This window comes from Pinus tabuliformis, chromosome 1_1 (genome assembly GCF_031772625.1).
Source record: "Pinus tabuliformis cultivar Carrire ecotype Pingquan chromosome 1_1, CPIR1, whole genome shotgun sequence".
Lineage (NCBI taxonomy): Eukaryota > Viridiplantae > Streptophyta > Pinopsida > Pinales > Pinaceae > Pinus > Pinus tabuliformis.
The window spans coordinates 33,389,274-33,415,091 of NC_142297.1; the positions used below are offsets into that span (position 1 = coordinate 33,389,274).

Genomic DNA, 25,818 nt, shown 5'->3' on the forward strand with positions numbered 1-25,818 from the left:
ATTAATTGATGTTTATGAATATTTAATTCATAACATTGCCACCCCCTTTAGAGATGCTTTGTCCTCAAAGCACAACCAGAAGGGTTTCCTCTAGTTGAACATTGTTGTGATGGACTGGCATCCTTTCATTGACTGGTGCATTCTTCACAAGTAATTGTACCTTCCTTGGAGCTAGGAGTGTTAACATCATTTAATTTATAATGTCGTCCTTGCCAGTTCAACTCCATGAATTGTTCTTCAAGGTTTGTAGTATAGCTCCCTGGTTGTATTAACCATTCTGCACCTAGAACTATATCTATTTCTTTGAGTGGTAGGGCAAACAGATCTATTTGTAGCTCTAGTTCTTCTATTTGGATTGAAACTTTGACATTTTTTTATTTCCTTGTTTTTTTTTCCAGTAGCGACAGACATGGTCAAGTCCTTGATTGGGCATATACAAAGACCAATTTGTTTAGCAAGATCACTGTTTACACAATTGTGAGTACTACCAGAATCTATAAGCATATTGACATTTTTGCCTTTTATAAGTCCCTTGAGCCTTAAGGTTTTAGGACATAGTCTCTTCCTCATGTTTGTTGACGTTGTAGTAAGCTTAATGTTCCTTCTTAGAAATTGGCTCTTTTTCCGAAGATGTGGTGGAACGTATTTTGCAGTTGCTTGTTGTTCTTGATCTCTAAAAGAGTTACTATTTTTATCAAGGTTTTTCCAGTCACATGAGATTGCAGCTAATGATAGTTCCTCAGAATCTGAATCTTCACTCTGTGTGACAACGATTCTTTCATCATGTTCTTGTACTTTAATTCGCTTCCCATCTATTATTTTAAAGTAGTGCAAGTATGCGTCTTCACATTTATGGCCCGACGTCCAATTTTCTCCACATTTGCGACAATTATTTTTCTTTTCATCCTTTTTTTTTTAAATTTTCTTTTCTGGTTCATTACTTGAAGTGTTTGATTCCTTCTTGACTTCATAAGTATACAGTTTCTTGTTAAGGCATCTGTGTCTTTATGTCCATTTTTCTCCACAATACCTACATTTGTTAGTTTCTTTTTTCCCTTAGTGTTATTGATCTTCGTCTTCCTTGAATGATGACATTCTGAGCTTATATTTTCTCTCAGTAATTGTTGCTGCATGTCTAGCTTCTTCAATGGTTTGGGGTTTATATAGTTTTAATTCTTCCCGAATATAATCCTTAAGGCCACATCAATACATTTTTAGCAGCTCTTCCTCTGAGAATCCCCTTTGCCTTATATCTAATACTTCCCATTCATGGGTGTATTCGCTTACCAATCTTTTCTGTCTGAGGTGAATGAATTTATCGTAAACATTGCCTTCTTCTTCATCGTGAAACCTTTTTAGTAGGGTGTTTTTAAATTTTTTTCCCAATTGAATGAGCGAATTGCACATTTGTTGTACCACCATAGGAACCAATCATACGCTTCCGCTTCTGGGTTGTTGGATGCAGTCATTACCTTCTCTTATTCACCTATTAGTGGGTTTGCTCTGAAAATTGCGTCCATTTTATTTACCCATACAATGGCGCCTTTGTGGTTCTTACCATCGTACTTAGGTAATTCCCTTTTAAGTTTAAGGTAGCCTCTGTCGAGAAACTTTGTATGGTACTGATTTCCTTCGAACTGTGTTTGTGGTACTCGTGGCTTTTCGTGCATCGACGAAAATTCATGACTTGGAAAAATTCTGTCTTCTGGAGTCTTTGGACTTTGTGTAGTTGAGGGATTAAAAGGTGGATTGGCTCCTCCCATAAATTGGTTCATCATGTTGTTTATTTCTTTGATATCCTCTGCCATTTGGTTTTGGCTCTTCCCGAATTCATCTTTCTTTCTTTCGACGTTGTCAAGACGTTGGCGCATTCTATTGATTTCTTCTTGAAATTTCCTCGAATTGTCGTCATTATTACTACTTCCCATTTTGTTCTTCTTCTTTCTAGTAGACCCATTTTTTTTTTTTAAATAAATATATTAATATATAACCTAAGTCACATGACATGAGGACATGAGACACGAAGGACACGTAAATATGGGTATTCAACATGAGATACGAACTTAGAAATAGGACACGAGGGACATGTTATATATATATATATATATATTAAAAAAAATATTGAAATATATTTATTATTGCATGATCCATATTTTTTAGAAATTAGAACATCTATAGATATGAATCATGAAGATACCTATTTAGTATTTAATATTTAGTAAGTTACTAGTGAGATTATTAATTTACTACATCAATGATGTTCACAGTTCAATGTTTATTGTTTGTGTTATTAACAATTGTTCAAGCACATAAGAAACTGCTAACTAGAAATTTAGAAATATCATGATTGATAAAATAAAACTAGAAATTTGGAAGAACTTGTGTACTACGCTCTCAATATGAAGTTGTGAACTGCGCTCCTAGTGTGAAGTTGTGAGCATTGCGTTCGCATCCAATGAAATTCCTCACATTGCATAGCAAATTCAATTTCGGCGGCGAGCAAACTCGACTTCGGTGGGAGCAATGACAAAAAAATCCAAAAGTAAACCATGTCACAGGTTTTAAATGTCACTTTTTGTGGAACACGTGTCCTAAGAGCCAAAAATGTTAGGGCATGTTTTCACCACATCTAAAACACATGTCTCGTTTTCACACGTTTTAGGGCACGTTTTGTGTCTAACACGTGAAATACGAGACACAAGACCCTGAGGGACATGTCTTATGACTTAGTATATAACTATATTATTTATTTATTTTTTGTTTTTGTTTTTAATTAAAAAAATTAATATATAACTATATTAAATTTATATAATGTAGTTTATATTAATTGAATTCATTAAAACTATATTAAAGTATTGTAATATAGTTCCAAATGATATTAATGCACAAAAAAGAACGTGATTTTTTTTGTTTCAAAATAAATGTGATTGAATGATCACGACGGACAGACGTAATGGGTCACACTGTTAACCACGTTGATTGAACGTGGACTGGTGATACGGTGCCGACGAACAACGGATAGTCACCATAGAATTAGTCAGGGACGGTCGGAGGCAAAGCCCACGGATTGACCAATGGTCTGGTCATGAGGACAATTTCTAGGTGGTGTTGGGATTGAGTTGGATGGTGATAAAAAACGGAACAACGTGATAGGGAAACAATTTGACCACACAGTCAGACGATGGTCAAAATGGTTGGTGAACGGGGATGGACGAAGGTAGACAACGGACGGGAACAAACCACAGATGTGCAAATGTGTATGCAACAGTTGAGGGCAGACAACGGACGAGAACAAACCATGGATGTGCAAATGTGTATGCAACAGTTGAGGGTAGACAACGAATGGTGACGAGGACTGTGGAATGGTGCGGTGAGGTGTTGCAGCGTAACAAAGGAACAAGGATGCGAACAATGCAACACGGTTGTGGCAGTGGAACGCAGGTGCGGACAACAGAACACGAGTGCAGACAACAGAACACGGGTGTGGGCGGCGGAACATGGGTAATGCAATGACAATACCTGTGGGGTGCTTGTTTGATTGCTGCGGGGTGTTCATTGGAATGATGCACAACGAAATAGTGGGTGTGGGTTGGTTGGAACGATGATCAGTGGTGTAGTGCATTACCACATCGAATGGCTCTAATACCACTGAAATGAAGGAACCAGTACGACAAGGTATTTGTGTGGCTTTGTGTCGTATAGTAAATAGTCAAATTTATTATTTACATAAAATGAATGGTAGTTTACCATTCTTCTTGTTAGTGTGCCTATATAGGCATTGACTGGCCACGAAAATAAAGGTCACATCTTTTGAGAAATGTCCCTTCATAATTAATGGGATGTTAATTACTTTAATTAATTATTAGTATTATGAATATTTGTTATTTACTCTTTATTTATTAATTGATGTTTATGAATATTTAATTCATAACAGTTGATGTAATCACCATGGATATAGGACCAATGCCTAGCAATTGGGAATATTAGAGTCAAAATGATCTTGAATTGGGAACTTTGCTCTTCAAGAAGGCCTAAAGAAGCAACTTCACTATATATGAATGCCACTGCACGACAACCTTAGACTTTTACACTTCGATGGCAATTATTATGGAGTTTCAAGGTTGTAATTGCAAATTGTCCTCTAGGAACATTCATTCATTCTTTGTCCAATGAGTAACACATGCAAAAATTTCCAATAGCTACAATGCTTCCAACAATTTAATTAGGGCACATTATTTCACAATAAGAAAGTAATTCCATGCATTAGACATTCATCAAAACATAAATATAGCATTAAATAACACTTACAAGACAAAGAAGAGTATATCCATCTAGAAATTTGCCAACAAGAAGCTCCAAGAGAGAGCGAAATATTTCCATACATCAAAATGCATTTAATTATCCAAAATCCTCCATAAAGTTGCAAGCCGAAATTCTCTAATGAGAGGGCCGAAAATCCAAAGTGTGATGCTTGAAATGAGAGTGAGACTCTCATATTTATACATGTTTTATGAGTTTGATTTTCTAAAGAAGAAGCCCCTAATGTTCAAAAGCAAGTAACAAGCCCTTGGTTACAAGGCAACAAAGATAGCTTCGACATTAATTATTATTTTATTTGTCTTTTAGCCCACATAACTAATACGAAGTTCTCTCCGAAGCTAGTGTTGAGGCCTCATGTGCTAATAATGAGGGTGAGGGCCTAAAAAATGATGGACAAGAGGGGGATGCCCTCTAAATATTGCAAAACATCTCCAAACCCCAAATTAGGCTCTATGGGCTCCAAATGGATCTCATGGGTCTCCAAATGGCTCCATAACAAGTCAATGCTCCATTAGTGAGGGCTAGAAGATGACCCTTGACCTCCGATGTCTCTTTGAATGAAACAAAACCTCATCTAGGCCCTAGATTAGTTGTCAAGTGACGAGTGCAAATGTGTGGCCGATTGGGTAACGTGGTCCAAGTGCATCGTCATCTTTGTATCTAATACGAAGTTCTCTCCGAAGCTAGTGTTGAGGCATGTGCTAATAATGAGGGTGAGGGCAAGATGGACAATGCCCTGTGGCTCTATGGGCTCCAAATGGATCTGAAATGGGTCAATGCCCATGGTGTGGTAATCAATGTTCATCATGGCTGGAGGCCCATGGCTCTCAATGCTCACCCTATAAGTGCCATTATGACCCTTTGTAGGGCTTGGACCTCGTATAGGGAGACCAAGTCCAAGATGAAGACCCACTTGCAATGCTGTATAAGGTCCAATCTATGTTGCAGGAAACGTGGTACAGAGGTCCGTTTCCGTACAGAAACTGGCACGAAACGAGGAAACGCGTTTGGTACGGCCGTGAAACGCGTTTCTGGCCGTATTGCCATGTTTCCCGAAACAGAAACGTGGCCAGTGCGGCCAGAAACGCGTTTCACGACCGTACGACCCACGTTTCCTCTTGTGTTTTTTTTTAATTTGTTTTTAATTTATTTTTAGGGTCACGGCCGTACGACCCATGTTTCCTCATTAACTTGTGTTTTTTTTTTTTTTTTAATTTGTTTTTTAATTTATTTTTAGGGTATGTTAGTGACTTCTAGTTGCTTCTAGATGTGTGTCTAAAGTTATAAAAGTGAATTTTTGCCCTAGTGTTGATATGCAGTTCATTAGGAAGTTTGAGGCATATGCAGTTCATGGTAATGTTAAATTCTTAAAGTAAAAGTGATATTCTCCTTTATTTTTCATTTTCATCCTTTTACTTAAATTTTTAACATTACCATGAAATGACTCAGGATGTTTGAGAGTGGTTTCGCCCTCATTGGATTTCATATGGAGAAAGTAGAATTTTAGATCTCACTCAAAATCCAGTAGACTTATTTGTTTTTCAGGATTTCAGGATTGGGGGGATTGCAATGTTTCCATTGGATTTTATCATGTACTAGGGTATGGAACTTGTATTTAATCAAGAGAACCAAGCCCTCTATGCGGGGGAAACTCCCAATAATCAAGATCATGTAGGGTACTAGGGTATGAACTTGTATTTAATCAAGAGCACTAAGGTTGTTCAACTATGTACGAGGAGACTCCCAATACAATAGTGGTCCTTCTAAAGAATGGGATGTGGATGTAGAAAATCCTGATTTGGATCTCTCTCTTGCAGCCTTATAGTCTTTATTGTACTTTCAGCCTCATATATTAATATAAATAAACACTGATTTTGAGATTTGGATATATAATAAATGTTGCTTTTGGATATTCCGATACTTTTATTTTCATTATGTGATCATTCATGAGTAAATGTGATGTAAATTAAATCTTAATGTTTAAATGTAATAAATTATAATGTATCATTTGTGCTTTATGGTTGCACACACACACACATATATATATATATATATTATATATATATATATATATATATATATTTTCAATATATATATATATATTTTCAATATATATATATATATAATATTTGCGTTTCCCCGTTTCCAAAATTTGGGGAGTTCGCGTTTCGTATCGATTCCTGTTTCGGAAACTCGTACCTATTTCCCCGTTTCGTGCAACCTAGGGTCCAATGTGTCTCCTCACCTTCCAGTACAACCAATCATTAGTGCAATTGAGTAAATAAGCTTGTTTAATCAAGCGCAAAAGTGGACACTTCATAGTGGCATGCCCTTTCAAATGGGTTTCAAAATCTATAGGTGTTTCCTTGCTTGACAAGAGATGTTAATAAAGGACCCTATTAAGTGGTTTCAACCTCTAAGGGAGTGACATGTTAATGGTATGTCCATCAAATGGTAGGTGCTATGTGAAATGATAATAAAATGAAGTGGGGTAATAGGGAAGGCTCCAAGCCACATGACATGGTACACAGGGAGCTAGAATGACTGAAGCCCACACCTTGGGTATATCTATGTACAAGGGAGCAATCGTGTTACATGAGTTACCTCGACTTTTGTGTTTCCACCCTTCTTCATATGCAGAGGGGAGTGAGATATATCGATTCCGAAAGTGGTAACTTAACCAAAATTAGGGTTTCCCATGTAGTGCCATTCCTAAAGCTAATAGCCAGTAAAGGAAATCCCACAGGACTAGGATAAAAGATTAACCCCCAAGTGGAGGTAAGGGAAGGAGAGTATAGTCCAAGCCCATTATTTTCGTCGAATTTCACCACTAATCCATGTCTAAATGTGCCCAAGAAAAGCAAGCATAACCACTCAATTACATAATGAAAAGTCATACCTTCAGGGTTGGAAGGCCCACCTTCAGACATATTATCATAATAGATGAGTGAGGGCACACAATGGCTATTGATGAATTAGAAACCAAAGAACTTTTACGTCCGAGAAACCATAATCAAAGTCTACTCACTTATTTTCAATGTTTTTACTTTTGAGTTTTTCATCTTTTAGATCTTTGATTTGTTCTAATAAATTTTTATTAAGGTTCTTTAAACGCAAGGTTTCCTCTTCTTGTTCTGATAAGCGCTTCTTGAGTTCTTTCTTTGTGACCTTATTCTTCTTCACTTGTGCAAGTAATTTTTCGACGTTGTCCTTGAGGTGAGAGATTTCTTCATCCCTTTCCATTACTTCCTTGTAATTCATATCCAAAAGTTTTTTATGTTGTGTTGTAACTCTCTCTTGTTTTGTTGAAGTTTGGCTATTTTGCCTTTCTCTTGATCTTCTAGCTGCAATTTCTTGGTACACTGGATTACATCGTTTTGTAGGAGTGATGATGGGCTTTCTTTTTTTTGTTGAATTAAGAGTTGGACCTTCTATTCAAATTAAAAATACAACCATATTACAAAAAGTACATAAGAGAAGAGAAGTGGGCCATCAAAAGCCTAGGAAACCAAGCCTAAGGCCCACTCACCGGGCTGAGGGCCCACAAAAACATGACCACGCAACCACAACAAATCATCAGAAGCCCTGACCGTTCGATCTACCCTCCGAGATCTGACGGTTATTAACAATATCGGTTCGATAACAATCCCTCCCTTTAACTCTTGAATTGGACCCAATGAGCCTATAGAGACCACTATAAAAATTTTGGGTCCGATTTGGCTAATAACCCTCGTGCATGTAATCCACCCGAAATCCGCATGACGCATGTGATTCCCACCCATCTGCGTCACTTGCTCGCTGTTTAACATTGCCTTCAAACCCGAAGCTAGATAAAGCTATTGTTAAAGTCGATTTTGCGTCCGATTTCCTTGATAACTGTCTTGCAATTTTCAACGCGGAATTGCTGCGATTGCTACTATTTCTCCTACCTGCTCGTACTTTAACTATTCTCCCTGCATAGCAACTGGAAAGGCTTTCTGTAACATGATTCAAATTCAGGTAAATACCTGAGTTGTTAATGGACACCCACCCGCGAACTTTGGGGTTGTAGGCTTCTGGGCACCTATTCCAGCCTAAGGAATGGCCATTCTTTTCGTTTCTATTGCTGAACTGCTGATTCATGTGGACTAACATTCAACTATTACCCGAAGACTACTTCTTGCTAGAATCTCCTGCTCTGATACAACTCCCGGTCCGCGTCCGCCTGTCTAAGACAAGCTTCCCGCAATCCACCCTGGGGGATCTCTCTCCATTTATATTTATTGTTGCTTTTAGCACAACGAACGCCTTCATTAGCTAAGATGTCCGCTAATTTGTTGCCAGTTCGGCGCACATGAGTGAAACTCAAGGTTCTCATGTTCTGCACATGGGATTGAATCCTTTGATAGATTTGCAGAAGTCTCCAATGTCTCAAAACTTTTTCCAGAGCTGAGCCATAGCAAATTCTCTTGACCGAATTGATAATCATTTCGGAATTGGCTTCAATTATAATGTTCTGAAGATTTGAGTCCCTCAGGATTTCGAAGCATTGCTCCATGGCCATGAGCTCTGCCATATTGTTTGTGGCTTTCCCCAAATTACTATGAAAGATGATTATTATATGACCCTTTTCATCCCCTATCACTCCTCCATAACCAGCCATGCTTGGGTTTCCTTTTGAGGTTGCATCAATATTACATTTCAGAAAACCTTGAGGGGGGGGGGGGGTTGCCAGAAATCCGTATCAGCAATTATATGATTTGCCTTTTTGTTTTTGCCCTTTGAGGTGAGCCCCTGCATTACCAACTGCGTTAGTATTTGCACATTAGTATCTTTCGGTTGATTCTCAGGGTGGTTTTTAATGAGAGTTCCTACCGTCTCATTGAGTTGTCTTAAAATATGTTCCATGATGCACTGGGAAGAACCTTTCCTGTTTTTGAATATTCTGTTGTTGCGTTCTTTCCAGACATTCCAGATTAGAAAGCTTGGAGCTAAAGCCCAAGCTTTGTTGATTATTTCATTATTTGAGAAATTTTTCCTCCACCTCTTTAAGGTGCTTGTAATACTCCCCATGTCTCTGTCTGTTTGTCTGAATATTGAGGCAATGCAATTCCACAATGTGGATGTGAATGGGCAGAGGTTTAGAAGGTGATCCATACTTTCTTCTCGTGCTTCACATAGCTGGCATTTAGATGGACCAACTACCCCTCTTTTCCTCAAATTTTCCCAGGTTAGAATTTTCTTATGCTGTACTAACCACATGAATAGTCTAATCTTCATCCAGCTTTGGTTTTGCCATAGGTCCTTCCATACCCCATCATGGTTTGGAAAGCCAAGCCAATTGTTATGCGCTTAGTCTCTTTGAGGTTAAAATTGCCTTCATTGTTATTGCCCCATCTCAGCTGGTCTGAATTTGCTAATGTCAGTATCTTTCTCTATTCCAGGATAGCTGATAGAGCTTCTGCTTGTGCCTTCAAACGAGAGTCATCACTGTATTCCAAGTTCTTCCATATCCTCCATTTTCCCTCACTTTTTTCCTGGTCCCAGGATTCATTTACTCTGAATAACCTTTTGTTATCAGTATCGTTCTTGAGATTTTCAAATTCTTCTCTTAGCAATTTGGGTTCTTGTTGCTACTTATCCTCCCAAAATCATGCAAGATTTCCATCTCTAATTTCCCAGAAACTGTGTTTCTGAACAATGTCTCTGTTCTCCCAGGCTTTGTTCCAAATGTGCGAGCCTTTGATGATCCCTGACATTCTAATGTGATCCTTGTCTTGCGAATTGTTTACATATTTCTGTTTCCAAATTTGGGCCCAAGGGGAAGCTGAATCTTTTAGCCATCTCCACCAAAGTTTTGCCCCCAAAACTTTGTTTAGCACTTCAGGATCATCTAGTTCTAAACCTCCATGTGACTTAGGTTTACAGATCTTCTCCCAGGCTACCAAGGCCCATTTTTTTTCTCTTCCCCTTTACCCCAAAGAAAATCTCTTTGGATATTTCTGCATAGTTGCATGACTCCTTTAGGAGCTGGAAGGACTGAAAACATAAAGATGGGGACCGTTTGTAAGACAAATTTTGTTAGTACAAGTCGTCCTGCTAGGTTCAAAGACCTACTTGTCCATTTCCGTATTTTGTCCTGTAGCTTATTAATCATCGGCTCCCAAACCCTTTTGCTTAGTGGTTTGTTAGTTAGCAGAACTACCAGGTATTTGGAAGGTAGCATATCTCTTTGAAAGCCTAGAATTCTGGATATATTTCTCTGAATAACAATGTCAGTATTGAAAAAGAAAATCTTTGTTTTGGAAAGGCTTACCTCTATGCCCGCAGCCACTGCAAAGTCTTTCAGGATTTGTTTGTAGGCTAGTGCTTCTTTGAGCGTAGGTGTTCCCTATAGCATAGTATCATCCACAAATTGTTGATGGGTCAAGGCATCTCTGTTGATGGTGAGTTTGAGACCCTGGATTTTACCTTTTGCTTTGGCAGACTTGATAGCTTTGCCCAGCCCTTCCATCATGAGAATAAAAATAAAGGGTGAGAGAGGATCTCCTTGTCTAAGACCTCTCGTCGTATTAAAGGGCTTGGATGGTGATCCATTTACCAGGATTGAAAAACTAGAGGTAGTTACAAGTGCCATCACCCATCTTATCCAGTTATGGTCAAATCCATATGCTATAAGAACTCTCCTTATGTAAGTCCAACTTATCTCATCATAAACCTTTTCTAGGTCAAGTTGCATAATCATTCCGGCCTGCCTATTACTTATGGGTGAGTGAACCACCTCATGTGCTTGAATGATATTGTTTAGAATTTGTCTGCCTTCGACAAACTCAGTTTGTTCCTCAGATACTAGGGTTGGGAGAAGGGTTTTAAGCCTGTTGGCTATAATTTTGGAAATTATTTTATTCACCACATTGCATAATGCTATTGGTCTGAATCTATTTGGTGTCATAGCATTATACTGTTTTGGAATTAAGGATATGAAAGAGGTCTTTAGCGCCTTCAACACAATTCTATTTTTTCTCGAGTCCTCTGCCACATTGAGGATATCCTGCTTGATAATTTTCCAACACGCTTTAAAGAAGTCAACATTAGAACCATCCAGATCTGGTGCCTTCCCATTTTGCATTTCTTTGATGACTTCGCTGATCTCCTCTTCATTCACAGGCTTGTTTAGATTGTAATTGTCTTCTTGTGTCACAAGTTTAGGAATGTGCCTTGTAGAGTCCCTGGTGAATTGTGATTTGTCCAAGAGAGGTTCCTCTGCTATTCCTTGGAAATGTTTAACCAACTCCACTTCTATTTCTTTGTGGGTGTCGAGTTGATTCCCTTTTGAGTTTTTGATTTTTGAGATCCTGTTATGAGACCTGTGATCCATGGTAGATTTGTGAAAAAACCTTGTGTTCCTTTCTCCTTCTTTTAACCATTGTACCCTTGGTTTTTGTTTCTAGAATATCTCCTCTTTGCATAATTCTTCCCATTCCTGTTGATGGTAGTCAACTTGTTCCTTTCTTTCCCCGTTGAAGCCATCTGTAATGAGTATTTGGTTAATTTCCTGTAGCTTTCGTTCTGCCACTTTTTTTGCTTAAAAAATGTAGCCAAACTCTTTCTTATTCCAATCTTTAAGCCTACGTTGGATATGTTTCAATCTTTTCTGCAAGAGGAACATTTTAGTGCCCTGAACTTGCATATCCCGTGTCCACCATTTTTCAATATTGCTGATAAAGTCCGGATGGGAGATCCAAATGTTTTCAAACCTGAAAGGTCTGTTTCTTGGAGTTCCTATAAAGGACGCTTCAAGTTGAGCAAGCCAATGATCTGAACCACCAAAAGGGAGAATCATTGCTGACAGGTCAAGGCCTGTTAGAATAAGGTCCTCCGAGATAATAAATCTGTCTAGCTTTGAGGCTACCTGAGACTCTCCTCCCCTTTTGTTATTCCAGGTAAATATGCCATTACTTGTCTCTGTGTCTACTAGCCTCATATTGTTTATAAAATTTTGAAATGTTGTGGAGTCTCTGCCTAGTGATCTGGTTCCACCTTTTTTTTTCTGACAGTGACCTAATTATATTAAAGTCCCCACCCAAAATCCAGGGGATGCTTGAATGTCTGTCTCTTAAATCCTCCAGTGAAGTCAGAAGTCTTAGTTTGTCTTCAGGCCTCTATGGACCATAAACATTTGTGATTAAATAAACTTCCTTATCCCCCAAAGGTTGAATGACCATTGATGAAGCATCTAGGATTTCTATTTTCTGAAGGTTCCATAGTGTGAGAATTCCTCCTGCTGTTTTATCTGCTTTGACTTCTAGATATTCATATTTGTTCAACCTTTTGCTGTGAATTTCTCTTATTTTTTCTATTGAACACTTTGTTTCCTAGATAAAATTCATATCCGGTTTTTCTTCTTTCATTCTATTGCTAATATTCCTTTGCTTCCTTTTACTCCCTAGACCCCTAATACTCCATGTTGTGAGCTTCATTAAGAAAGATTTGTAAATGAGTAACTGGTTAGGTCTTTCATCTTACCTGAATCGATCATGAGTTTTCCACACTCTATCAACAACTCGTTCTGTTTTTTCCTACCTCTTTTCCTTCCTAGGTTCCTAGGAGCTAGTCTTGTTGCTACCTTCATTGTTTTCACCCCTTTGTTGTCCTGATTATCATGGTTTCTTTTGACTCCCGAACCTTTTGCTTGAGTTCTCCATAGGAATAGCTGTTGCACTCTATTGAACTCCTCTTATGGTAGCGAATCCGGTGGTTCCTTGCTCCAGAAACTTTTCCAGAGTTAGATGCTCCCTATCAAGAATATCCTGCTGCTCATGATCTTCTGTTTCCACCTCGCTCGGGGTCATCTCTTGGTCCCTATCGAGCTCCATTGTGTTCAGCAGATCCTCCTTTTGTTGATTGTTGTCCTGTGTGTCCTCCATATTCTCTTCCCGAAGTGGTGGAATCGCTAAGCGAAGAGATGTTGCAAAGCATTATTCAAAACTTTTGGTTTTAACAGCTGCATCGGGTGATGCTAGTAGCAAGGCGTCTGATAGTACAAGAGATCTTTCAATGGTGTTGGATGCTTTACTCAAAACAGAATCACGCAATGTGTTGATGGATATTGCAGATAAGAACGGTCTACAGTTGCTTCATAATTTGATTAAACAACACAAAAAAGATTTCAATAAAACCCCTATTATTCACAAACTTGTGAAGGTGAATGGAGCAATTGATCAGATCGAGCAACATTACTAGTGTGAAGGAATCCCAATGGAGCAGTTGATCAGATCCAGAAACATTACTAGTGTGAAGGAATCCAAATACTATAGACATCAAGACGACATACACTAAGTGAAGAAAACCCCCAGCGTTAAAGCTTTGAGGACAAAGCTTCTGAAGGAAGGGGCTATGTTATGAATATAATTCATAACAACTAAATAAATAAAATAAATATAAATATTAAATAATTAAATATTAATTAGGTTAAATAGTCATTAAGTTAGGTGAAAAGGCATGTCTAAAAGACATGCCCATTCACGAAAGGTCACCTGCTGAGGTATAAAAACAGGGCCTCATTGTAACATTCATATCATCTTATACATTTTATATATATAAATAAATTATTATTTTTAAATACCTGTGTGTATTTTTACATTCAAGTCTACAAGCTATCAGTGTTTTGTTCTTCAGCATAGTTTTTATGCTACAGCTTGCCTCCAGAGTGTGAATTGCATTATCGTGCTCCTCTTCTTCTTCTAGTACCTTGTACCTATTCGGACTTGCTGCTTTTTCTCATTTATTTTCTTTTGGTACTTTCTCCCTCCTTTACCTCTGTTTCCCACTTTGCTAAAGCTTTCAGTTTCTTTCCCTAGGGTAGCTTTAGTTCTGCGTTCCATTTTGTTTAAGGGGCAATCCCTGAATAGATGCCCATGTTCATGGCACTTACGACATCTGAAAGGAATGTGCTCATAGTCCACCGCTTGTACCCATTCTTCATAAAAAACTTCCAAAATAACTTCATCCGGTAGAGCTCTAGAGAGGTCCACCTCTACACAAATCCGGGCAAAGGAGGTATACTTTCCCTTCCTCATGGCCTCCAATATTTTAACAAAGTGCCCTAGTTTATTTCCTATTGCTTTTAATGATTCTGGCTGCCAATAATCCAGTGGTAAGGAGTAGAGCCTTACCCAAACCGGGACCGAAGTGAATGTCTCGCGCTCCGGGACAAAATTCATTACCCAAGGCCGCATATAGAGGCCTGCAACAACATAGAAGTAGGGCCCTCCTTCAAACACCCTATCTTTATCCTCAATGTTTGTAAAAACAACAGTGAAGAAACCCTTTGATCCAAGGTGCAAATCTATATCCCCCTTAGGTTTCCAATGATTCTTTATCCATGCCTGTAAAGCCTTCTCCGTTGGCCATAACCCCATGAATTTACAAATGACTGCATAAGTCGCCATGTGTTCTCTATGCGCCTGTAGCGCTGGATCACTTAACACCACTCTGGGTGTGATAGTTGCCCTAGGCTTGCATGGTCCAGTTCGATTTCTGGTATCCACTTTCTGATTTTTCTCCTTCTATTCTTTTTTCTTTTCTGACTTCTTCCTGCGTATTTTCCTGCCCCTGTGTACCTCTGTTGTCATGTTTCCCTTCTCCTAAAATCCCGATTTCAGCCTCCAGAGGTTTCTTGAATCGATTGGAGACTGCCTGACTATAGGAGGGAGTGGAACACCCCCCCTCTCGCCTCTCCATGGTGCCCAACGCTTAACTTCTGCTACAAACCCTAGCTCTCTTTGCTCCAAGATCCTCCGAGTGATGATGGGCTTTCAACTTGCAATGCGGATTCTGTTTTCTTCATTTCCTTATTAAAATCAGCTTATCATCGCTTATATATTGCCATTAATTGTCTTATATCTGTTGCAATTGCTTGTCTTTGTGCATCGCTTAGAATTTCAACTAAGGTAAAAGTTTTGTAACATTTTGTGCAGACGACATTTTGATTTCTAAATGATTCGTGACAATTAGGATATCCCTTTGAACAAAAAGGACACATTGAAAAGAAACATATAATTTTTTCTTGAAAACCTTCAAAACTTTATTATTCTTTCGGACTTTAGTTTAATCCGTAACGAATTTTGTTGTTTCAATTTTTGACTAGCTCTCCCTTTTTTTTTAAAATTTAACTCTCTTTCTTTTTCACCTTTTTAATAGTTTTATCCTTATATATATATATTTAAAATAAAGTTGACTATATAATAAATTATATGTCATATACTATTATATAACTTAATAAACATATAAGTTATATAATTTATAAGATACGAAATGTTACAATTTGTGGAGGGAGTCAACAGGACAATGGCTTAGTTGTGACTGTTGAGGCTAGCGAAAAGACGATGAAGACTTGTTAGGCAAATTAACCAACGAAATGTAGTAGTTGTCGGGTGCTGTCGGTAGGGAACGCAATTGACGGAAGAAGGGCTTCGAGTGGTTGGGCAGTGATGTGATTAGAGAGCGCAGAGTGGGAGCGAAAGTGCAGACGACATAAATTGTAGCAATGGCATTGTTTGAAACCTCTTGGTCGTGTCTGGTTGTGGTGGAGGCACAACAACATCTGTGATGGACTTGACAAAACGACGGAGCATGTTAGGTGGGTGTTGCAGTTGTGGTAGTCGTGCAGTGATACGAAGGACACAGTGGTGGACAAGGACCCCGTGCCGCAGGGATGGCGGCTTGCTGGCAGTGTTTTGTTGTTAGTAGTTGCAGACGACAGGGCGATCGTGAGAGCCAACGATGGATGCTGACAACGGATACACACGATGACTAGGTAAGTTTGTTATATATATAGTTTTGGTTTTGATTTATTTATTTTTTTAATTTCTTGTTTGAATTTTTTGTTTGTTTGTTTATTTTTTTTCATTTTTATTTCCTTTATTTTCCAATAATTTTTCCTATATATATATTGACTTTTTACTTTCTCTCAATATATATTGATTTTTTTTTTTGTAAACATCATATATATATATATTGTTAACTTTTTACTTTCTCTCAAGTAAAAGTGACATTCTCATTTATCTTTCATTTTCATCCTTTTACTTAAATTTTTAACATTACCATGAAATGGCTCAGGATGTTTGAGAGTGGTTCCGACTTCATTGGATTTCATATGGAGAAAGTAGAATTTTAGATCTCACTCAAAATCCAGTAGACTTAACAGTTTTTCAGGAATTCAGGATTCGATGGATTGCAATGTTTCCATTGCATTTTGTCATGTACAAGGGTATGGAATTTGTATTTAATCAAGAGCACCAAACCCTCTTTGTACTTTAGAGTGACTTTTAGACCTATCACTCCATTGTTTTTGAGTTTTAGTTATATCAATTTACTATTCCAGTATTCAGATTTTAGTATCTATTATAGTCTATTTTGCTTAGTACTAATTAGATTCTAGAATGATGAATGATGAATTCTAATTTTAAATCAATTTAGAATCTACAATGATGAATGATGAATTTAATTTTTAAATCAATGTAGATTCTAGAATGGTGAATAAGGAATAATGAATATGGATTGGAGTATTTCATTATTGAATCTCGTGGTCTATGGATGAATCATGTATGTATTAGTAAGGATGATGAGTATGGATCAATGTATTTTATTATTTAATTCAATTATGTATGTATCATTGTATTTATGCTTTCATTATTGAATATGAATTTGAAATATATATATATATATATATATATATATAAAAAAAGGAAAAAAATGTACTTTGATGTCCCCCCTTCCCCCCTAAATTTCCCTAAAATTTGAGGGTACTCCCACACGTCCCCCTTGTGCGTCTCCCCACACCTGCGTCTCCCTGTTCCGGAGTCTTGGTGGAACATTGTATTTTTTTGATATGGCCAAAGGCTTGGTAGCGAAACTAGCAGAATGGAGAACCTCCGAGTTTGTAGCAAAACGCTTGGACTTTGACGACAACAATGTTGACGAAGTTTGATGGCCAAAGGCCTGGATCGGAGAAGGAGCTCTGTGAAATTGTGAAGTGGCCAAAGGATCGACTGCTCTGATACCAAATGAAGCAAGCAAAGTTCCTTCTTTAGATTAATTAATCCAGAAAACTTGGAATATAAAAATATCCATAAGGATACAAATATTATATATTAAATGTATGAATAAGATTGATACAATGGGAGTGAGAGGCTTGCTTAGATACCAAGCAGGTGTCTCTTCATGGAGAGTCATGTCTCATTTAGTCAGGCCTCTTCAACCTAATTACTAATTAACTAATAAATATTTATGATTATTGTCATTTACATTATTTCCTATATATTTTATACATAACATGATCATAATGATGTAAGTTGTTATGAAGATGACATAACCTCATGTATATTATGATATTCTTGCTGAAGGACGTGATGACATATGATGACATGGTATAGATCATATGATGAGATGGAGGACCCAAGGATTGAATACAACATATGGATTGAATATATACACAAATAGAGTAAAAGATGCAGACCCAAGGAGCATCCCAAGGAGGAAAGCTATGGGAAGACGAGAAAAGCCATCATAAGCCATAAAAGAGTAGTCATCGGAAGTCAAGAAAAGCCATTAGAAGCCATTGGAAGCCATCGAAAGTCTAGAAGAAGAGCGACAAACCAAGATCCAAGAGAAGCAGTTCATCAGAAGCCATTGAAAGCCATTGAAGCCATCAAAGAGAAGCTATCAAAAGTCACAGGAGCGACAAGAGAAGGAGGATCAAATCCATGAGAAGGCTGCATATGCCCAAGAGAAAGAGCTAAAGGGAAGAACAACAATATCGAAGGAGCAAAGAGAAACACATTAGCGGAGAAATCATATCAAGAAATCATATTAGCGCTTTATATGTGTTACCTCTTAGAAACCTTGATCTCTAATCTCTGATTTGAATGGGACATCTGATATCTGAATTACCGATATGTGGACCTGATCAATTTATTGGAACACCTCTAATATAATATTGTATCCGTTGTATCTCAAGTTTTTGAAGCCCCGTCACATTAAAATCTCCGATTGCGATATGAGTTGCGGACCCGATTACTCCATCATAACATAACTTAATATAATATCATATTCGCTGTTTCGCAAGTTTTTGAAGCCCCGTCACATTAAAATCTCCGTTTGCGATATGAGTTGCGGACACGATTGCTCCATCATAACATGACTTAATATAATATCACATCCGTCGTATTGCAAGCCTTGAAGGGATGTCATGTTAAAACCTCTGATTGCGATATGTATTGCGGACCCGATTGCTCCATTATAAATAACTTAATATAATATTGCATTCGCTGTATCGCAACTTTCAAAGGGATGACATGTTAAAACCTCCGATGGCGATAGAGTTGTGGACCCGATTGATTTATCAAAAATAGTTTAATATACTATTGCATCCATCAATGGTTAGAGCATGATGCGGACTTGATTGGGAGTATCAAAATGGGTTTATTGAATATCGCATCCACTACATCGGAAGTAGGGGCGATATTTGAATATCGATGATGTTGATATCGGAGGATAGAACATGTGCACAACTTGAAAACATCCATTGTAATGTGGGTATATTCTCTCCTATGTTGCTATGGGGTTTTTGTAAAGAACAAGACTATTATATTTGGTTATTAACAAAAAAGGCCCCCGTCGAATATATTTTTAATATGCCACCTCATGCACAAATCGACCTCTCCTCCAATGAACGCGTCTTTTCGTTTATTGGTGAAACTCGTATAAATACAAGTCAAATACTTGACCTCAAGTATCGATATCGGTCATCCATTACAAAGAAGCTGAGACAATTCACAACTCGTGAACTTGAAGGAACAGAGGCAAGGAAGTTGAAGGCTGAGCAGGAAAATAAATTCTTTGATTGGGTTAATCTTTTGAAGGCTCAAACCTATGATGAATTAATCTATAGAAGAAGTGTGGACCGCGACCTTCAGAACAGTTCTGTGAAGGTTCACTTAGCAGCTCAGTTAAGTTCCGTACCATTATCTCGGATTTGTGGAAAGATTAATTCTCAGATCGATATGACCTCAGATCTCTATGACCTCGGACCAAAGAAATAAGGTTCATTTGTCATTGTTTGAATGGAGTAGTAGATGACATCAACATTGAAGTGTTTGTGAGTTTTTCCTTGTAAGAAAGATATCACAAACCTCTGAAGTAGTCACTCCTGAAGGAGTAACTGTGGCATTGTGAACTGAGGCTCGAAACAGAGAATTGTTTGGTGCAGACATTGAGGCTTAGCGCAACCTATTGAAGATATCTTGTTGAAAAGCTTCAACAGATCTTGGAGACATCATTGGAGATCATGATGCATTGTTGAAATCATCATGAGGTAACTTTGCAGACTCTGTGTGGGTAACATGAATAGTTGTGGGGACTCCATGTGAAGACAAGGTTGTCATTGATAAAGTAATGTGGAGATTAAGTGGAGACATTGCTGAAGATTGACAGGGTTTGTTGAAGAAGACGTTGGGAGCTATGAACTATTAATAAACAGAGCCTTGGAAGACAGGGGATAAGAGTCCTCATTATATTAGCTTGGAGCCTACAGAGGAGAGAGGATAGGAGTCATCATTATATCAGGTTGGAGCCTGCACCAAAGAAAGGATAGGAGTCGTCATTATATTAGGTTGGAACCTGCACCGATGAGAGGGTTGGAGCCCTAGAGGATAGGAGTCCTCAATATATCAGGTTGGAGCCTACACCGAAGAGAGGGTTGGAGCGCTAGAGGTTCGAAGTCCTCAAAAAATCAGGGTGGAATCGGCACTAGAGATAGGGTTGGAGCGTCAAAAATTGACAAGGTTGGAGGCTTGGAAAGTCCAAGTCGAAGCTTGGCAATATATAGGTTGGAGCTTGGGAGATTGAAGATTGGAGTCTTCTTCTAGGGTTGGAGCCCTACACATTATTGTATTGAATTTATTAGAGGTTTGGAGTCCTCATCATTGATTAATGTTATGAACATAAATTATGTAAAAATAGATAATAAATAATAATCATAATAATATAAATATAATAATAAATAATGAGTAAGTTAACAAATGGTTAGTTAGTTAGTAATGAAAAGGCATGTCTTAGAGACATGCTTGTTTGTGAAAGGGTACTTACCTAGCTATATATACAAGACCCTCATTCTCATTTGTACTCATCCTACATTAATTCTTTTATTTAATATACAATTACAATTACTATCGTATGATGGATGTCTTTGTCTACGAAGTATTTTAATATTTCCACTGCATATAGAACTAGTGGTCACATTGGTATCAGAGCCATGTTCTCTGATCACCGGCCTTTGGCCATCAACTTTTCGTTAGCCTTGTTGCCATCATAATCGAAGCATTTCGCTATAGAAGTTTTGGAGTTTCTCCTTCACTGATTTTTTTGTCAAAGTCCCTTAGCCATTAAAAATATTTAGTTAAAAAAATAGAAAAGAAAATCAAATAAAAAAAATATAAAAAGAAAACATAAAAAATAAACATTTATTATATAAAAAAAGCTATATTAAGAAAAAAATTTATTAAAAATAATATATGTCAAAAAAAATCGGTAGCAAACAACCTTTGTATACGTTGATAGGTTGCCAAAAAAAATCGCAGGCACTATTATCGGATGCTTTTGCTGACTAGCTTTCATCTTAGAAGCCAACCGCAACATGTAGCATTGTGAGTGGGTTCACACCATTATACCGTCCACAACCCACAACCCGTGCACATCGTTGCCAAGGGAACTTGACCCACGCCATCCGCCCAGTTCCTTCGCTCTCCCATTCTGTTGCATTCGTTGGCGCCCACTGTCACACCCTGTCGACTTCCATCTGTGTTTCCCAAGCCTTGCTTCATCTGCTTTCCCTGACCAACGCATCCCTGTTCCACGGCCTTGAGCTGTCCCACAACCGCTCCTGTTGACACCCTGTATCCAATACACACTGCCTCGTCACATTCCATGTGCCACCAAGCCCTGTCGACTGTCAACTGTGCCTTTGAACCCCACACCAGACGTGGTAACCTGGTGTATCAAGCCATGTGAAGCGTTCCTGTCCGTATCGCGATGGTTGATCGAGTCACGTCATTTGATGGTACGGGTAGAAGGCCATATTTTCGCTAATACCACAATTCAATACAAGTTAGGCAGCCATAAATACGGGTTAGATACATATTACATTATATTATCATATAGTTATAAAAGAATACCATAACTAAGTTAATATAATTAATCGGTTAAATTATTTAATTTAATATATATATATATATATATATCGTTATATATTATATATATATTTAATTAAAAAAAATTAATTAATTAATTAAATGATGAAAAAAAGGGTTATATTAAGAGAGGCAATCAAAGAAAAAAGAAGGCAATTACATCTTCATCTCGAAAAAGCAAAGGAGAAGTCAAGATGAGTTCCAAACAAGAATCACTATTTTGGATCAGATGTCCATTTTGTGGAGCAGGAGATCAGTATTTATCGATTTATAAAAATCGCACAATACCTTGTCCCAAATGTTAGTATAGCGCTTAGATGCAAATTAAAGAATTAAAAGAAGAAATAGCAAAACTTCCACAGAATAGCGAAGCCTCAGAGAAGAAATATAAAGATCTCGCAGAGCAGTTTCATGCAAAAGCAACAGAATGCAACGAAGAAATTTGACATTTAAAGAACCACAATGAGAAATTACTTTCACAAATTAAAAAGATCAAGGTTAAGAAACTAAAATTAAAGCAAGAAAATGAAAGTTCTAAGGAGGAATTTAACGAGAATCAATCAAAGAAAGAAGAAGAAAAGTTACGTTTAAAGGGGCCCTAAATCAATGGTTATTAGAACAAATTAAAAAATTAAAAGATCAAGAGAAGGATAATAGCGACGAGATCAATGATTTAGAAAAAGAACTTTTACGTCTAAAAAAACATAACCAAAATCTGTTTAACCAAATTAAAAAACTTAATACTGATATGAAATCGTTGAAGAATAGATATGAAGAACTTGTTGCAAAGGAAGAATCAACATCTCTAGAGGTAGTAGTCCAAGTTGAAGAAATAAACATCGATTCCACTAATCTCACAGTTTAGGCAAATCCAAATCCTACTGAAGTAAAGATGTACTCAGAGGTTACCGTTCAAACGACGAACACTCCGAATGAGGATTCAGTAATCAATTCAACAACAATAGCGCTTGAAGAAAATTAGGAAACATCCACTAATAAGATAAGGGAAAGTCCAACCAAAAGAACTATGTATCGACATCCGAATCACCAGAGAAGACTTTCCAATCAATCTATGTACTAGTATCACTCAGAAAATAAACGAAAATTTTATGTTTCCAGGAAAACCGAGGGTTGCAGAATCTAGTCCTATGATAACGATTCATCACAAAAGTTGATTCTGCAGAAGATCAATCTAGGATGGTCCGATCCGTTCTCAGTACGACAATTTTATATATCACTCCAAGGATCATATCAACTTGTATCAACAAAGATGTCCGTCCCGAGAAGAGAAGACATTCGCAGCAGATAAGAGTTCAAGTCCTTTCATCAACAAGCTTTGAGGACAAAGTTTTTTGAAGGGGAAGGCAATGTTATGAACATAAATTATGTAAAAATAGATAATAAATAATAATCATAATAATATAAATATAATAATAAATAATAAGTAAATTAACTAATGGTTAATTAGTTAATAATGAAAAGGTATGTCTTAGAGACATCCCTGTTCGTTAAAGGGTACTTACCTAGCTAATATATACGGGACCCTCATTCTCATTTGTACTCATCCTACATCAATTCTTTTATTCAATATAGAATCACAATGACTATCCTATGATGGATGTTTTTGTCTACGAAGTATTTTAATACTTCTGTTGCGTATATGACTAGTGGTCGTTACAATTAATAAAAGTATTTATTCTTATTGTTCATTCTTTGTGTTCTAATTTTAAGTGATCTAACTGGTAAATAATAACAATCAAAAAGGAATACTGATTCACCCCCCTCTCAGCACTTCCAACAATTGAAAACTGAATTCTAAAATGTTGCAACTAACTAAGACAAATCATGGTACCCAAAATGGTTTGCAATTTTGCAGTAGAATTCGATGCAGATCTGAACCCCACTAAGAGAAAAACTCCTTTCTTTAGCATTTTCTGTTCAGGAGGTTGTCTATGCTTATTCTATGAATGTTATTTATCAGGATTGTGTATATTTTCATGGCTCATAGCTGCTGTGCGTTTTTGTTATCTATGATTCATGAGTTACATTTACAATTTATGTATACCTAATGATCTTCTAATAGATGTCATCTAGAAATTTTAATTCACAAACAATTCAAATCTAAGCATGTGAACTGTTACTTTTCGTTTGAAAGTAGGTAGAATGGAGAATTGATGCCCATCAATTAGTCTTAGCTTTTAACAGGAGCATAATAATGGATATTTTCAAATGCAGTTAACTGATGCTGCTCACATCTGTGATGTAGGAGCTGAGTGCTATTGTTCCTGCACGAGAAAAACAGACAATTGTTAGAACAGCTGTAAGCAAGGTATATCTTTTATATATCGATCCTTGTATGTTGTTCTCTAGTGGCAAGCATACAGTTTTCGAGCAACAGTGCAGATTTCGACTTACAGCTAAATCTTTTGTTTATGACAGTTCCGGGCAGCAATTCAACTGCAGTTTGATTTTCATAGAGCTATTTATAACTTGGGGACTGTACTGGTATTCTCTTGTCATTTTTATCTATGAGATAAATAAAATTAGCTTTTCTTCTTTATAGTAGGGGCACAAAAGAGATACGATTATACTGGAAACTGAGGGACTTTGAAGGAATGCATCTGTATGTGATAAAATGCTTTTGTTTTTTGTTTTTTATATTCCTGTCCTGTTTATTTTGAAGGAGCTTTAACAATAATTTTGTGCTAGTAGTTTTAACTTTTATCTAATCTCATATATTTGGCAGTATGGTTTAGCAGAAGATAGTTTAAGAAGTGGGCGCCAAATCAGTATGAAGGAAATGACACCAAATGAGCTTTACAGTCAATCTGCTATATATATTGCTGCAGCACATGCTTTGAGGCCAAATTATTCGGTATAATTTGTTTTCCATTAAATCATTACTTTTAATGTATTTCATAGATAAATGCATTATTCAAGTAATTTACCTTCAGTTTTAGAAACAGCCTTCCTATGCTTGGAACACATTAAAACAAACAACTTGGTATCATATGGCATAAGAGATAGTATATCTATGCTGATCTCTTCATAAACTCCTAATTCAAATAGGAAGAGCTGTTCTTTTATAACATCTGGTTTCTTCGGAGGCATACACAATTTAATGGCCATTTTTCAGAGATGTGAAAATTCCTTGATTGCAATTATTGGATATAATTCTCCTAACTATTAGCAGTTTAATTGTTTATGGCAATTAACAAATAATTCACAATTGCAATCTCCGCCATAAAATATGCTGCAGAAAATAAAATCAAGAACCAAGAATTAGAAATAGATGCACACACAATAAAAATTGACACAATAATTTTTGGACTAACGTCCCTAGAAAAACCACGAAGGGAAAACTGATGCAGTCAATGAGGGTTTATTTTTATTATGCAGCAAATTGGAAATTATTACAACTGGATGCCCAATTGGCAATCCTCTAGAAATAATCTGGAAAAATTGACTAGAGAAATTTTCTCCCTTCTACAAACATTTCAGCCCCCTTTGGCTTGCTCGTACACTCTCACTGGCAACTCGACGTGCCTGGAATTCACACTGCTTGGCCTGGGTAATTTGTACTGCCTGCTTCTCAGCTCTAACTGAGCTGTCCAACATTCCTCTACCTCTGGAATTGACTCGCTCTGCTTCCTGGGTGATCTCCTGACCTTCAACAAATGAAACAACCCTCTTTTCATCACTCGCATTGGGGTTTCTGGCTGCTCACACTGGCAACTCAGCCTCTTTTCCGAATAATTTCGGCCTTCCTTTTCTTGCCTCTCTGGCACTGGAAAACTGCACTGGGGTTTCACTCCAGAATTCTCCTTTGCTGCTCCTTCTCTGGCCCGAACTCTCTTCCTTGCTGAATCACTACCACTAGATAGCTCAATCTGCTAAGGTAACTCACTCTCCCCTTGTGTCTATCTCCATTCCTTCCACTTGCTCTTACAATCTCTACCTGGAACTTCAACGACCATGATTAGATCCTTATCGACGACTAAGATCATCTCAGACTTGATCCAAGTTATTTTTTGGAAGTCTCTATAGCATAAGTCTATTTCCTTAATTAATTCACCTTAAGTAACTAGTTTTCCTAAGTTAAATTTAGGAAATATTTAAATGATGGTGAATTAATTTAATTAAGGTGTTTTGTAGCTTATCTTGCGAAACCTTTTTTGGATTTTGATCTTGTGTCCCTCAACCTCTTAGACACAAATCAAGACTAGAACACTTGTCCAATGCTACCAAATCATTCAAAAACTAACACTCC

The 25,818-nt window shown here is 37.3% G+C and overlaps 1 protein-coding gene across 1 annotated transcript in view; it reads left to right on the top strand.

Annotated features, from left to right (window-relative positions):
- LOC149211456 (protein HLB1-like) overlaps positions 1–25,818 on the top strand; it is a 257,251-nt gene that overhangs the window by 168,764 nt on the left and 62,669 nt on the right. Inside the window, exons 8-10 of the mRNA XM_089391501.1 lie at positions 23,815–23,877; positions 23,988–24,053; positions 24,295–24,423. Coding sequence (XP_089247627.1) covers positions 23,815–23,877; positions 23,988–24,053; positions 24,295–24,423 — 258 coding nt within the window. The remainder of the gene's footprint in view (positions 1–23,814; positions 23,878–23,987; positions 24,054–24,294; positions 24,424–25,818) is intronic.